The sequence below is a fragment of the Centruroides vittatus genome, unplaced genomic scaffold (assembly GCF_030686945.1).
Source record: "Centruroides vittatus isolate TY-2023 unplaced genomic scaffold, ASM3068694v2 contig_476, whole genome shotgun sequence".
NCBI classification, from domain to species: domain Eukaryota; kingdom Metazoa; phylum Arthropoda; class Arachnida; order Scorpiones; family Buthidae; genus Centruroides; species Centruroides vittatus.
The window spans coordinates 842,773-860,442 of record NW_027122268.1 but is presented as its reverse complement, the minus strand read 5'-3'; the positions used below and the strand labels follow the sequence as shown (position 1 = coordinate 860,442).

Sequence of the window (17,670 nt, the reverse complement as noted above, 5' to 3'; positions counted from 1 at the left end):
ACAATTACATAATTATCTTCAATGGCCAACAAATTATCAACAATGGCCAACAAATAAAAATGCTAGGTCCTTAACATTAAAGCCAAATGATTGCCCATGGCCTGTAGCTCCCACTATGGCACTCAGCCTGCTATTGCTTCTACACTGACATGGTGTGTCTATATATATATATACACACCATGTCAGTGTATATACACCATTTTTAAATTTAGCAAGAGATGGTGCCTGATGGCTATTTCTAGTGACAAATTACTTAGCATTTATTAATAAATATGTGTAACAACTTTCAATTCTCAGCAATAATGTGTAACAGCTTACAATTTTCAGTGCTTAATTTCTGTAACTTTAAGAATGATAACAACAATCAATAACTTATCCAATATAACTTCTTAAGCCTTTTAAATTTCCGGTACTCAATACGAACATTAACCACCAATTAACTAACGTTTTCGATCGCCTCCGCGATCTTCGTCAGGTTTTCTCCGACGGTTTTGAAATAGAATGCAAATATAATTCTTTCAAAACCGTCGGAGAAAACCTGACGAAGATCGCGGAGGCAATCGAAAACGTTAGTTAATTGGTGGTTAATGTTCGTATTGAGTACCGGAAATTTAAAAGGCTTAAGAAGTTATATTGGATATTAGATGTACCGGTATGAAGATTGTTTTCTAATCAATAACTTACTTTCAAACAGAAGTTCATAAAATCTTCATTTCTTTATAGTAAGAATATTAGTCTTATCAGTTACAAAATTAAATTTATTGTCACAAAATTTCATATATATGTGTTTATGGTTTAGAATCTATAGGACACGAGAACATAAAAGGAGAGCAAAGAGAGGGTGGGGTAGCAAGAATGCACTCATAAGTAAAAAAGATGTTACAATATAACACCAGATTTATATTAACAAGAATTATCATTTTTATTAGCAAATTTAATTTCAAATATTGGTATCAAAGTCACATTTATTGGAAATATATGTAGTAATATTGACAGAACTAGAAAACTAGAAATAACAATAATCTTCCAATCGTCTCAACATCGTCTTCTCAATAGAACAATAATGCTCCACAATTGTAATGTCTTTCATTTTTTTTTCCACCTTTGTCTTGTTTTCTTCTCGCACCATCGCCAACTCTCATCTTTTCACTTCTCGCGCACTACTCGTCTGAATCCCACATATATACATTTGATTATTAATACTATTTAATTTTGTTATTCATTTTTATGATTTACAAAAAAAAATAAAATAAATGTAAATAGTTAAAATGATTGACAACAGAAAGTTTGTAAATTAATTTAATAAAAATTTATGTATAAATTTTTTAATTGTTATAACAATTTAGAATTTAGTTTTTAAATTATATTTCTAATAAAAGTTTAAAATTTTAGGTTACTGAAGATATTGCCAAAACTCGTTACTCAATTCCAGGTGTAGGATTAATAAGCCCACCACCTCATCATGACATATATTCAATAGAAGATTTGGCTGAGGTGTATATATACATAATTTATTACATATTTTATTAGAAATTATTTCAATATATTTATGAATTCATTCATTTATATTTTTATGTTTTTCTTTGCTTTTTCTAATATCAGTAATTACTTTTTATTTAAAAACAGTATAGAAATAAAAAATGTATATAAAAACTGAAATTGAAATTAAAATAATTACATGGAATATATAAAAATACTGTATATTAAAAAAAATTTTAAATCAGATCAAGACACTAAATTTAAAAATTGATGAATAAATTTTATGTAATTAGAATGACCAAATAAGATTTTTAATAATTTAAAAAATATATTAGGGTGTCTCTTATTTTTCAAATATTTTTTTTCTAACGCGCATAGCCTAGTTTTGTTTATTTTACCCTTAAATACTCGCACAATAAATTTCAGCTCATTTTGGTAACTAGAATCCATGCCAACTTGCATCAAATCATGTTCATACACATTGCACTAGAGAAGTGGTGCATATTCACTTTTGTGGGTACCAAGGAAGGACGACAAGGTCAGACCTCTGTCTAATTTTGGCTAACAAGTCGGAGGGACTTGCCCACGAGTCAGAGATGGCTTATTTGTCGGTAGGGATCCCGTAGGGACGGGACTATCTTTCATCCGGTCGAGTGTAGGAGGGAAGGTGGAGTCGTGGTAAGGCGATAAGCGAATATTTGAGCAAACAAGACACCATGTAACAGAATAACAACGATTTAATGAAAAAAATACGTTACAAAAACCTGACATTAAAGGGGTGACACATATATAAAGCTATATATCCCTACCACTTGAGGAGAGAGAGAGAGAGAGCTCACATAGATGGGTTCCATACCTCTTAGACAATCCAATGTTCTACAGCGTCATACCCGTATACCAAATCGGTAGGATATCCACAGTTTTGCACATGAGACGTTAATACTTTCGGATTCAGAGACGTGACATATTTTCAAGCAAGAGACGTTAATTATCTTTGGCACACCCTCTATCTACCGGTTGACGATCGACACCCCCTTCAGGGGGAGCCTCTTATATAGCTTTTTGCTGGGAAAGTTGGTCATGTGAATGTGATTAGGTCACAGGTGTTTTTGGAATTGGAAACAATACGACAAATTCGGGCGCTAACTGTAAACTTAAGTTGCAAGATGATCTGTACTCAGCATAAGAACAATGGATAGTTGACAGTTATACGGCTGGGGATGCATATTTTCTCGGCCAGGACCTTTTCTAGCGAAGATGTTTATAATAGGAAAATTCTCAATTCAATATAGGGAAGAATTATTATAATTTTACGTTCAGGGGGATTTCCAGATCTCACACTTTGTTTGCCATTCTAACACAGTTTGTTGGGCTATTAACACGTATAGTTTTATTTTTTGGGGATGTCACTGGAATTACAAAGCGCTAAAAAGCATATTTTCTTAGTCGGAGAGATAAACCATCAAATCATGAGTGCAAACTTACCGTCAAATCGGCAAGTACTGCAGTTTTGTTTTTTAACATTCACGAAGTTAAATTAACTGCGAGTGAAAGCGCAAAACTTGTAATACGCAAGTGTATCATATTTTAGGAAAAAGCTAGAATACCTACAAAATCTATATCTAACTGTGTCAAGAAATTGGTGGATCTTTATCATGTATGGAGAGAGTTGCAAAAAAACAGTAAGAAAACTCAAGATGTTTATAAGCGCTGCGAGGAAACTTTCCAAATAGATTTAGATAACTTATTTGATATCGCACACGCCGATGTCCTCAAATGTATGACAATAGAGGAAGATAAAAAAATTCTTACAGAAACAGACAGAAATGGGGCGTTTGGGCTGCTTGGCAGGTGTAGATAAAAAAGACTACTGGAATAACTAATTGTTAAAAATGTGGGATAGAACAAGTAAAATTGAAATAAATTAAAACATAAGTAAATAAATAAATATAATAAAATATTGATAAAATAATAATAATAGGATATATCTGTAAAAGTAAAAAATTTTTTGTTAAAACAGAAAAAACTGACCAATAAAGAGAGTAAAAACATAAAAACTTTAAAACTAATAAAAACTGGTTAAAAACTAGGTGTAAAGGCTTTCACTGTACATTTTTCAGGAAGTCTGATTGTTATGTGGTACAGCTAATTAATTTAAAAAAGGAGATGGGGAAGAAAGAACATCTTAAAATTGACTTTTATTTTGATAGTAACGGTTGCCAGATCTAACTGATGACGATACCAGTGTTTAAATTCATTCTATTAAAACTAGATTATACCCCAATAATTTTCAAAAACATACAAAAAATATTAACACCATATAATAATATTCTAGCCTCCACATTGAACAACAAAATCAAAAATTTCTTAAAAATCAGCAAACCAATTAATAGTAAAATAGATATATTGTTAAATATAATAATAATTTAGTTTATATTTTCACTTGTACTTGTCAATCAGAATATTATTACATAAGTGAGATGGGTAGAATGTTAAAAATCAGAATAAGAGAACATATATGGACTGTGAAGTATAATTACACTAAATCAGCAGTCGCCACACACTGCAATCATGCTGGTTGTGAGATCTCACTTGTCAGTGTCAAAATACTTAAAAAGAGGTAAAAAAATATTATTAACATATTGAACATATTAAAATTATTAAAATAAACAAAAATAATAGAATGAATTTAAGCACTGGTGTCATCATCAGTGAGATCTGGCAACCGTTTCTACTAAAATAAGAAGAGTTAATTTTAAGATGTTCTTTCTCCCTTACCTCCTTTTTTTAATTTACTGTACTGTATAACGATCAGACTTCCTGATAAACGTACAGTGAAAGCCTTTACACCTTGTTTTTAACCAGTTTTTATTGGTTTTAAAGTTGTTATGTTTTTACTCTCTTTATTGGTCAATTTTTTCTATGTTTTAACCAAAAAATTTTTACAAAAACAGAAAATTCCTCTGATTTCAGCACCGGGGTGAAATCTATACTGTCTGAAACCTATAATCGATGTATAATACGTATATACTATATATATATAGTGCGGTTGACAAACGTTTTCAAGCTATCACTTTGCTCTTCCTTCGGGTCAACTTGTTCCCTGGATGGAGTGTACGTCGTTTAGTGGGATCGGGTGTCTTTCTGGTGAAGCGGGTCCTTCCTGCCATGCACGGTTGTGTGCTGGATGGGAGGTTGTAGGGGGTTGGCATCCAAAAGGGATTGCCAGGCCTGAGACAGAGTCATCTTCTCCTTCCAGTTGACGCACATGGCTGCCCGGCTGGTGTTGTAGATGGCCGTACCTCTAGCCATCCGAGATGTTCTTGGTGGGGTGTGTTGACTATAACAGCAACTTTTTCGAACTGCGCCTCTATCTCGGGATCCGACGCATATGTGGCCAGGGCTGTGGTAAGTCTCCCGTGTCGGACATCAGCTTGATGCTCCCGCAAACGAGTATTTAACGAACGCTTGGTCGAATCAATTTATTTATTTACTTATTTTTTAATTTATTTCAGTTTTACTTGTTCTATCCCACATTTTTAACAATTAGTTATTCCAGTAGTCACTTTAATTATATTTTGGGTAATTTTTGTAAGTTGTATGCATATGTTAAATATAAATAATTATTAAATATACTCTGCAATTTTTTGTATAGTTTTACCATTATACATAATAAGGATTAAAGAGGGACATAAAGCCTGAATGCATATCCTTCGTAATTTATAGAAAATAAAAATTTACTTTTTCCATTAAGAGAAGTATTCCTGTGTGATATGTTCTCAGTAGCAATTTTATGTTTGGTTCCAAGGAACATACATCATCACATATTATGTATAGTGGTAGTTTGTATAAATGTATATAGTTTTTTATGAAATAGTATGATTTGAAATTGACTTTGAATAAAGTTATAATTGTTTTTAAATTTAAAATAAATCATTATTTTTAAATTTGTAAACTTTTTTAGTTATTTTAAATTTAATATTAAATATATCTAACAAATTAAATCTAATTGTTTATATTAACACGAAACACCAGAAACTATTTGGTCAGCTTTACGAATCAAAATTAATAGGATTATTACCCTGAGCTTTATTACATAAGAAAAATGCAGGTTGGATTCAATTCTAGATTTATTCATATCTGTAGACTGATATTTTATTGCATGACCATACGTTTAATCAATATAGTCCGACACTAGTAACAGCTTTTTCAATTTTTCTATTTTATGTTAAATTTAAATTTTAAACATTTATTTTATTATATTTCTAACTATTAGAATCAATATTTTTATATTTAGTTAATATATGATTTGAAATGTGCCAATCCATCTGCAAAGATATCAGTTAAATTAGTATCTGAAGTTGGTGTTGGTGTGGTAGCATCAGGAGTTGCAAAGGTAAAAAAAAAATTTAATTATTTTTAAAAATAACGATAAAAATATTTAATATAAAATTATTTTAGATATAGTTTTAAATTTAATAGTTTTAATTTTTTGAACATTATATTATTTTTTTTGTTTGCTTTATGTAACTTTTGTGATTTTACTTAATCATTGTCATTAACTAAAAATCCAACTTAAAAGATAATGCATTGGACTATAACACTACCAATTCACTTGATCAATATTATAAGTGATACAATTCACTTGTCTGTATTATAAAATTTATTGAATGATAATTCATATTACAATTATACTTAAAATATTTATTATTTTATTTATATTCATACTTTTCTATAAATTTGCTTATTCTTAAAAATAAAATTTTTATACAAAAGGGAAAAGCAGAACATATTACAATATCTGGTCACGATGGAGGTACTGGTGCAAGTAGTTGGACTGGTATTAAAGGAGCTGGATTACCTTGGGAAATAGGGATTGCCGAAACTCATCAAACACTTGTACAGAATGATTTAAGATCAAGAGTCATTTTACAAGCAGATGGACAGATAAGAATAGGTATCTTTTTAAAGGTTTTTGTTTTAAACTATGAGAATTAAAATAATTTTGTTCAGCTAATTATTTATTATGCTGATATTTAATATAACATATTTGTACCATCCGCTCGCGGGACCTTGTACTTGTCACTCAAACATCACATGGGGTTGTTCGGAAAATTGATTTTTCGGATAACCGATTATGTGTGAAAAAATACATTGATATAGTATATTAGTATATCCCGTGTAATTGGTATATTAATATATCCCATGTTGAAATTTTTCTCCGTTGCGTTTCGCTTCACGTTGAATTTTCGTTGATGTTAAGCCTAACAAAAATTTTTATAATAATAATCGTGGATATTGTATCGTTAAAAATTATTTCTTTATTTTGTACAAACAAAATAAATATATTGAAAAATATAAAAACAAAAAAATTATACTGTAGAAGTTAATTTAGTATCAAAAACGTTTGATTCATCACGACACAGTCCAACTGTAATTGTAATGCTTTTGGTTAACTGATGTTTCGGTTGATTGGCATTCGGATAATCGATGCTCTACTATAGTTTTATCTATAATGTGATGTCATTGCATTTACTTTTCACCATATATCAAATGATAATGCAATATACTCAAAGATTAATTATCTTAAATAAAAATAAGAAAATTATAAATGACTAATTATTATATTTTTTAGGATATGATGTTGTTATAGCAGCTCTGTTAGGAGCAGATGAATTTGGATTTTCAACTGCACCACTCATTTCTTTAGGCTGTACAATGATGAGAAAATGTCATTTGAATACATGTCCTGTTGGCATAGCAACACAGGTACATTACATCTGAATTATATTGTGAAAAATATTGGTATTCAAGATAAATATATGTATTTTTTTAAAATTTATTTTAGGATCCAGAATTACGAAAAAAGTTTGATGGAAAACCAGAATATGTTGTGAATTATTTTTTCTTTGTAGCAGAAGAAGTAAGGACTTCACTTGAATAGTTTATGTTGAAGATAATTTAAATAAATAGTATTATTTTTAAATTCATAAATTTACAATAAATATTTAATACTAAAGGATGAGTTTGTAATTTGTAAGTCTTTTCAAAACTTTTGCATAATATTTGCATTTGTAGGGCTGCAATTTGAAAAAATTGTAAATTTCTAAATTTCCACTGTTGTCCATTTGTTTTTCTTTAATCTCAAATAGTGTTAGATAGATGAAAGTCAAGACCAGATATGGAAAGCTTAGGAGCAGGCGGTCGTGATTAACTGTATGCAAACTTCTGATTTAGACTGGAAATCACATGAATTCAATTAAAAAATTTTCCTCTGAATGGAGTTACATAGATGACTGGCATGACTGTTATTATCAAGAAAAGTATTATGTACAGGGACAAGACATTATAAATTTGAGATGGAGAACATATATTTTAATGAACATACTCGATGAACCTTTATGTCCAGTAACATTTAAAATTTGAATTTTAAATATTACCGGACATAAAGGTTCGTCGAGAGTGTTCATTAACACTAATAATAACGTTGGTAAAAATTGCAGCCTGGCATTGTGATGTCATATAAATAATTGCTTGTTTCTAATGTATTTCTAAATAATTTTCAGTTAATTGAATTTAATTTTTTGACAATTATGATCAAATGACACAAAATGATATCATTTTATCAATATACCAATTTATATCACTTATGAAATTGACCAAAAAACCATTTTATATGGCTAATTTTTATGTTTAAATGTTATGTTTATCAACAATAGTATGCATTATTTAATTCTATATTACTTCGTATTTCAAATATATCAAATCAATTTATGATTCTTTTTTAATTCATTATTTGATATCAATTATCATTTAAAACTGTTTTGTCAACTGAATAGTTTTAGATTTAGAATTGATCAGATTCATAAATTGATTTGATATATTTGAAATAGAAAGCAATATAAAATTAAATAATAAATACTATTGTTGATAAACACAACATTTGCCAAACAATACCATTTTATGTCACTCATTAAAATGTTAACTGACAACAATTTTTATCATGTATTCAGAATTTCAAGTGTGAAAATATTACAAGATTATTTGATGATAATTTATATTATTTCCATTACTTAATATTCTCTTCTACAAAGTAAATGATCAAAAAGGACTTGCCATTTGTTACTATTTAATATTTCCTATCAGTTGGCATCAAATCATATTTGAAATCAATTACCATTTGCAAATGACTTCAAATGAAATTTTTGCTAGGGTATACATTTTTATTTCATTAAAATAAATTTTAAATGAAATAAAAATCTTAGCTGATGTTTATTTCATTAGAATTATATTAAAATGAAACTAGAATTGTGTTTAGTTGTGATATATACAGTAGAGTCCCACATAACGCGGGGGATTCGTTATGCATTATAGGAAATCACGTTATCGAAACCTGCATTATCACACGATTTATGAAAGTTTAAACCTTGGCCTATAAGTTGAAAAAAAAACGTATACCTCTGATCGACAAAATTTGAGGGTTGTTGCTTGCGCGTTGTATGGGACTCTACTTGATTCATGTTGTTATAAACACAATATGTAAATTTGAACTGCTGACAATTCAAAAAAAGGGAATGATCAATAATCAATGCAGAGTAAAAACAACAAATTTAATAGCATTAACTAAGAGATTTTGCATATATGTATGGTTACTAGAAGTTGGTTGCATACCTATCACAATAACTTATTTTTTTTTATAAATGTTTAATATTTGAAATAAAATCCAAAATATGATTTTTTGCATTTGAGAAAATATAAATAGCTTAGCCTCTGTCAAATCTATATGCACATTTGATAACATTTTTATATTGGTCAAGGAACATGTTTTAGGTCAAAAACATTGATGTTTTGATTAAACATATCTCAGCAAGAAAGGTGTATTGATGGTTTATTACAATTTATTAAATGTTTAAAGCTGAGTTGGATATTTATTTAGATTCAGGAACATATTGTATAGTCATCACAAATTTGTTAATAACTGCTTCACTTAGCATTTGAATGTTTATAGTATGAACAGCTATTTATCTTAATATCATTGTATATGTTTGATAATAATTTATATATAATTTTAAACTGAGTCTATCATAAGGTGAAATCTGTGTTTATTAGATTATCCTTGAGAATTCCTTTGTTCATATTCATTTTTAATTTATTGTATTGTCAAATTCTTGAAACAATTGAAATGAACAAATTTATGTTCAATAAGCTGATTTTATAATTATAATTTTATATATATCTGACTTTTATTGCATTTTATAATAAACATTTGCTAATGCTTTAACCTAAGCACTCATTTATTTATGAAAAGATATTTTTTATCACTATGTACATGAAAAAAAGCATTAGTTACTAGAATAATTCTATTAATTTTTGAAGAATGACAAATATTTTATAAAAAATGACAAACTTCTACATTCATGGAACACGTACAGGAACCACTTACCGGTGTTGGAAACAGAAAACAAAAAAATCAGTGGCGTGCCGTCATTGGAAGCGATGGAAGCGCCGATTCCACCTTCCAATGACCTTCCCTTGAATTTTATAAAATATAAATTTTCATATTTTAACGTACTTTGAATTAATTAAAATTAATATTTTATTATAACTGCATTATGTATCTTTTACAAATTTCTATACTACATGTGAAAAAAAAAACGATAAGATTGCTATTGTATATTCGAATAATTCGGTGGCGGAAGGAATGTCGAAACCGGGTCAGTCTCCAATCAGCCAGATTATATAGGCATTAGCACATGCGGTTTACAGTGCACCAACCTCACCCGGTTTAGCTGGTAGAAGCGACACACTCGTAAAGAGTACAGCTTTATATCCCGGAGCGGTTGTGGGCTGTTATCCGCCTGCCTGTCAACTTCCAAGCAGCCAGATTATAGGCATTGGCCCATGTTATAAAAAGGGTTGCCCACCCTAGACTAGATTTATAACTTAACCCAACCGATAGGAATTTACTGGCACGTTTTTATGATAGTTCTGTATAGTTGACAGGAGTTTAAAAAAAACTCCATTAAAATATTTGATATATTTATTCTGCGTTTATTCCGCTCTCCCATCTTATATTACTTACGGATTTCGATGTTAAACCGGTGATATTACGATTTAGTATGTCCCATCTGTAAGGGGATGCAGAAAAAACGTGTACAATTCTAGTACAGTGTTAAAAATTAACTGTTACTTTGGCAGCATCATTTACAACCAAATTTAATGAATGAGACGTACAGTACATACAATGGTACAAAAAAAAAGCTCTAGAATTTATTTTCCTTAAATTTACGATTTATATATCCGTTGTCATAAAAATTTGTCTTTCCACTGTTTTCCCAAGACTACAGATATTCAGGTACAAAGTAACTGGTTTCGACTTATTTCTACTTAAGAAGTGACTAAATAATTAAGAGATTAGGGAATGGGGACATAAATAAAACCCTGTTGAAAGAGCCAGAATTTTACTTCAACAAAAGCTTAACAGAACCAATCACTCGCTCAGTACAGTGGGAAACTGATTTCCGTGTACACCTGGTATTAAAACGAATTAGTTAGAAAACGAATGACTATTAAGTTTAACATAATTAGATTTTTACAGCTACGGTGAGAAACGTTTAAAATTTACAACAGCCCTGTGGCGTCCTTTGAGATATACTAGTGATGCGACAAAAGAGGCATTTGACATTGACCGGTATCGGCACCCTCGGGATTTGGCACGCACACACTCACTACACACCTACCTGGACCGTCACTAGTTCCATCCATTAGCTACTCGTATCAAGATATTTGACTAAGTGGATTGTTTTAAGATTTAAAAAGTAAAGACTATTTTATGTTATTTTTATGTACGTTTCTTTACAAAGCTATATTTTAATTATAATTTTCTTTAAAAGTATATTAATACAATCGAACAATACATTGTACCAGGTATGTATATCCACCGCACATTTTATTTCACCGAGTAAGTTTTTATAATTTATTTTTAATTTTAGCCCTTATATCGTGGCTAGCGATTCAGAATGTAATTGTGATATTAAAAATACATTTAGAGAAGTCTACAGTTTTTACTGGCTTATCGAACAAATGAATACGAATGGACCCTAGACCAGTGATTCTTAACAGGGGGCCGCGGCCTCTGGGGGTCCATAAGAAGTTTGCCGGGGGCCGCCAAATTATGCAAAATTTCCTTCAGAATATAATAAAAAGAAAATTGATGTATAATCCGAATATCGTATTGAAAAGTGAAATAAGAAAGATAGTTTTCCTATTTAGTTTTTATTTATTTATTTTGTATTTCTTCCTACATACAACTTTGTTAGTACAGAAGAAATACATGTAAATATGCTACTTACACCGCAGTATTTACTTCTTTTATTCCAAAGCAATTTTAAGAAACTATTAATGCTTGGAATTTTAAAAATAATTAGGAAAAATAGTAGGCTTTGAAAATTTAAATATTTTTGCAAAAGATATGCAAAATCCTTACCACAAGTGGGCGTTTTAGTTTTAGTTTAGTTTTAGCATCGACATTGGATCGATTTATCGACATGTTTCTTATTTTATTTTCTGTTAAAAATTAATGAGTTTTCATGTTTAATTGTGAAGTTTGAATGTTATTTAAATAGATAATGAAATAATAAAGTTATGATTTACATTTATTATATAAAAAATAAAGCAATAATAAAAAAATCAATTTATTATAGATAAATTATCAAATTATCAAATATAAATTATTATTAAAAAATGGGGGTCACAAAAAATTATGAAATATTTGGTGGGCGGCGAGTAAAAAAGGTTAAGAACCACTGCCCTAGACCATCACTGACGCGCAATTAACTGATTGCCCCTGGAAGTCGGCTTCTTACAGAAACACAGCTTCCCTGTCATCAAATGTCACGGCACGCCACTGAAAAAAATGTTAACGTTTTCGAACGTTGGAAGTTCTTTTTCAGACGATAAAAAAAAACCAACGAACGCAGATCCAAAAATAGAACGATTATTTTTAAACGAAATCGAATACTTCACGTTACAGCTGGTTGATCAGACATGCACATTCGGTGCGGGTATATGACGATTAAAGGTCTGTGTCAATGAAAGCCTGCCAGGCGACGGACAAATTGAGCTCTTCTTTATAGTTTATGCAGGTGGTGGCATTGGCAATTGGAGCAAAAGGTCCTACCGCAGTATCTTCCTAACATCATCTTGTATAAAAGATATATTGACAACATAATCATCTTATGAAGAAATGTACCGGATGTGACGGCATTTGTAGAATCGGTTAATGACAACCCTTATGGCTTGACTGTAGAATTAGAACAGGCTAACAATACGGCAGTCCACTTCTTGAATCTAAACATCATCATCGAAGGATCGTCTATACACACTTCAATCTACTATAAACCAGGTACGGCCTCCCTTTACATCCCGGTTGGGTCATGTGACCCTTTCCAATACAAGACCACCACATTCAACATGTTAATTAAGAGGGCGTTTTTGCATTTGTCCACTCCAGCAGCACTGACCACCGAATTGGAACATATCAAACACCTAGTGACCATCCACTGGTACCACAAGCTAATTAATAGATTGATTAATCGTCACTGTTGCTTCGCACATGTATCCGCCATCCGTTCACGTCACGACAATCAACCTGAGGATGAGACACGGATCCCCATCACATATAATCTGTACATGGCTTCGTTATATAAGGGGATTGCCAACAAATGCTGTATTAAGATCACATACAGATGTCCCACCATCTTGGACATCCTCTGTAATGGGAAGGATTCCCCCGATCCCAACAGACTTCCGGGCATTTACTCTATACCTCTTAAGGATCACAGGTGTGACAGAAACCTTGTTTATATCAGTTCAACCAAACGATCATTGGGAATCAGAATACGTGAGCACAATGCAGATATTCTACATGGGAGGAACTCTACGGCTCTCTCAACTTACGCGGCCGATCCTGACATCGAGGCAGCCTTCAACTAAGCGAGGCTCATCATCACCTCACCTCACCCTGAACACCTGAGGTGGTTGGAGGCTATCTCTGTTTACAAATCTAGCCGCGCCACCACCAGCATAAACTATAAAGAAGAGCTCAATTTGTCTGTCGCCTGGCAGGCCCTCATCGACACGGACCTTTAATCGTCATATACCTGCACCGAATGCGCATGTCCGATCAACCGGCTGTAACGGGAAGTATTCAATTTCGTTTAAAAATAATCGTTCTATTTTTGGATCTGCGTTCATCGTTTTTTTTTTTTTTTTTTTTATCGTCTGAAAAAGAACTTCCAACATTCGAAAATGTTAACGACATTTTTTCGTTTCTTGTTTCCAACACCAGTAAGTGGTTCCTGTACGTGTGGTTTAAAAATGACATTTGTAAATATTTACTTTAATGTTGACAATGCTTAGAGAAGCATATATTTAACTTAATTTAGTTGCTTTTACAAATTTATTGAATGAAAGATTAAATTCAGAAATAATTCAAGTTCAGATACTGATTTATTGAAAATTTACTTATTGTTCTTATGGAAAAAAATTTATATATTTTTAATCTGATTTAACTTTTGCATTATAAAAGCAAATTTGATTGCACAAATTTTTATTACAGGTTAGAAGTTATATGGCAAAACTTGGAATTAGACATTTTCAAGATCTTATTGGTAGAACAGATTTATTGGCAGCCAATCCTGATGAAAATAATTGCAAAGCAAAATTGTTGGATTTTTCTCCTTTATTATGCAATGCTTCTAGTTTAAGATCTGGAGTAAACATAATAGGTGGAAGTATAAATCAAGATTTCCAATTGGATAAGAGACTGGTATGTTTTCATTTTAAGAAAGTTTTGATTTTAATAACTAAAAATAAATGTAAAATAATTATAATTGTATATATTTATGTAAAACTGCAAAACAATGTTTATAATAACATCATTTGAATACCTACATGCTACACCAAAACTGTTCTTAATATTCAGACTTCATCTTACTTATGTTATAAAAATTAAGATTCATGTAAGCAGTCCTCATAAATATGTCAATTGATTCTTTCTCTATTTTATTGATTGTTAGTGAATGATGTGGATGGTAATAATATTTAAGGAAAAAAATTGTTTAAGTTGTTATTTCATCAAATTTGATTTGGTACTATTTGTATTAAATAATAATTTATTCCCCTATAATCCACAGATTATATGTTAGAAAACTTCAAAGTTTGATGGTGTGAATTATAGGTGTGTATGTAATCTCACATGAAAAAATGACTTTAAAACTAACCGACTTTGTCATGTCAGGAAGCTTCTTACTGCATTACATTTTGTCACATGAGTCTTATTGTTGTGTTGGATGAAAACAAAAGACAAAGATGCTGGTGAACCAGCAGTGTGTTTAGAAATATGGCCCCTAGGCTCACTATATGCAGTTGCTCCTAAACTAATAATGTCACTTTTGCACTAAATGATTCTATTTTATAATTCTTAATTCTGAAATGGTTGTATTTTTAGATTTTTAAATATCAGAATTATGAAAAACAAATTTATTGTCAAGGATACTGATATAATAAAATTTTTGTTACACAGATTTAATTGAATATTTTTATACAGATTAAATCAAACTAAAATTACAATGCAGTTGATGAAGTTAATACAATAGTACATATCACAAATAACAATCTTACATAGTACTGGTCTTAGCTGTAAGATACGCACGCGGTGAGTGATTCAACAAGAGAATATAACACACATATGTTCTCGTCACTCGTGTTTATTTTCTTTACAGGATTCTTTTATAATTCTGACACTCCTTGTTCTTCCCGTTAACTTTTTTACATACAATTCCTGCAGATACTCAAGTAGAATCGTTAAGCAACCTCACGACAAAAAAATATTCACCGCAGTACAAAAATAAGGAACTATGACTAAATACTTAAAACTACTTACATAAATAAAAAAAGAAGAAGAAAAGATAGACGATAGGATAGTTGGATATATGATAATAGAAAAGAATGGGTACCCAAAATGTCGACGATCTTGGGGTGATAGTCGCGCTTGCTAGATTATTAACTTTCCGAATTGTAGAAATTGTTGATTGTAGACATCTATCCAATTCTCTGAATAAGCTTCTCAACGTTCCTATGTCGGGATATATTTCAGATTCCTCTCGAATGCTAGCTTAGGCTTGTCATCTCCTTTGTTCTCCAGTTGATGCCAGAACAACCTGGAGGTCTTCACAACACATCCTATCTCTCCAACGTGCAAGCCAAAAAAGTGCTCTCTTGTCCTACACTTAGCCCTCAGGCTACCACCTTTTCTTTGTCTTTTAATTAGGTCACCACCATTTGAACAGGGAAGGGTCAGGGAAGAAAGAAGTTTCTAGGAAGTGATAGACAAAAGAACCAACAAAGAGAAAGAAAATGGAATAAATACTAAGAATAATATATACAACAATATACAAAATAAGGCGTACGACCACATAGTTACAACTTTTTGGTTCCATGTGATTTTCATGTAATGTTGGCATTGCATTGCATTTTGGCCATAGTGGATACCAGAACAAAAGGGACAAAGAACACTGCTGTTGAAAATCCATCATTAAGTACTGCCAATTTGTTCGTGCAAAATATATTCATATATTAATATCACGCAACTGATATCTTATTTTTCCCCTACTTAAACTTAATTTGCATCTAATTCCTTCATAACTTTTTTTATATATAAAATTATTTTATTATAATTATGGTAATGTACCAAGAAAGCACTTCAACTCTGCACATAGTTCACATGGATGGATGATGCCATGTACAGATCCAGTGTTCTTGTTTAATTTAGTGGCAACTATGTTCTCAGAAATCCACTTATTCTCATGAATAAATGGTTCCAAGTGAGTAACATTGGTGTCACTGTTTGTTGGGGAAGGGCATCCTGAATGATATTCATCAACAATTGATGTTCTGACTTCTTGAAATCTTGCTAATCACTGGTACACTTTCACTCACACCTTCCATCATATTGGACTCATTCCTATGTCAACCTCCTTTGGTTTGTTCTTTTGATCACAAAAATCTTAAGATAGGAAGATACTCTTTTGTAGTACAATTTTCTACTGGACAGGCATGATTCTCACACTGTTGTTATAGTCAGGCTTGTTTTGCCATCTATTGCACATTGTCAGAATCTACCCTTTAGATGTTGCTACATTCTGTAATAGTTTCATGAAGTTGCATTTAGTCTTATTACATACTTAAGCAATTTACCTTCACTTATTGAATTACCATCATAGTATTGATTTATATTATTATAAACATGTTTTGTTATATTTTTTTACAGGACAATGAGTTGATTGAAAAATCTCGAATACTGGAAAATCACACTAAAAAGGTTGACATAACAATGAAAATAACAAATGAAGATCGAGCTTTTGCATCCACTCTAAGCTATATGGTAGCAAAGTTAGTATATAACATAACAGTCATACATTGATAATTCTTGTATATTAATGAAAATTTTATGATTTTATAATGCTAAATAGTTTAAGAATTCATAAATTTATTCTGATTAAATATTTTCTGAGACATTATAATAATTTACTTTTGGAATTGTTGGAATTTGTATCATGATTTGACCAGTGACGTAGCAAGGAGGTGCAGGGGGGTGTATCATGCCCCAGGAGCCACTTGTAGAGGGGTGCCCAAATGGTCTCCAAGACAAACTATGTGTGTTTCTGGAAGGGGGAGGAGGCGCCAATAAAGTGTCGTGCCCCAGGCACTAGTTATGTTTGCTATGCTACTGGATTTGACTGTTTATTTTTTAAAAATTTTGATATATGTTCATATTTATATTCTTTGCATTATTGATCTGATGATCCAGAAACCTAATGTCTTGAAAAACAGTGTTAATAAACTGACTACTTAAAGTGTTCAGAACTTTTTTTATGGTTTTATGATTTCTTGTGAAATTGATTGTTACAAGGAAGAATTTATTATTGTTAATTTTACTAGATACTTTTCTTTTTTATATATAAAGTAATAAAAGTGAAATATTTAAATAATAATAAATTTGATAATGATATACATATGATGTAACATTTTTTTAAACTAATTGTTTTCTAGAAAATTATCATTAGTCAAACTACAGTGAAATTATCTATTCTATTTTCTATAAGCATAATGTAATTATGTTATCAGTCT

At 30.8% G+C, this 17,670-nt stretch overlaps 1 protein-coding gene across 3 annotated transcripts in view; it reads left to right on the top strand.

Annotated features, from left to right (window-relative positions):
• LOC136977827 (uncharacterized) overlaps positions 1-17,670 on the top strand; it is a 115,953-nt gene that overhangs the window by 61,202 nt on the left and 37,081 nt on the right. For all 3 annotated transcript variants that reach the window (XM_067273408.1, XM_067273407.1, XM_067273409.1), the window contains 7 exons: positions 1,393-1,494; positions 5,777-5,875; positions 6,256-6,436; positions 7,115-7,248; positions 7,328-7,402; positions 14,099-14,308; positions 16,811-16,932. In XM_067273408.1, coding sequence (XP_067129509.1) covers positions 1,393-1,494; positions 5,777-5,875; positions 6,256-6,436; positions 7,115-7,248; positions 7,328-7,402; positions 14,099-14,308; positions 16,811-16,932 — 923 coding nt within the window. The remainder of the gene's footprint in view (positions 1-1,392; positions 1,495-5,776; positions 5,876-6,255; positions 6,437-7,114; positions 7,249-7,327; positions 7,403-14,098; positions 14,309-16,810; positions 16,933-17,670) is intronic.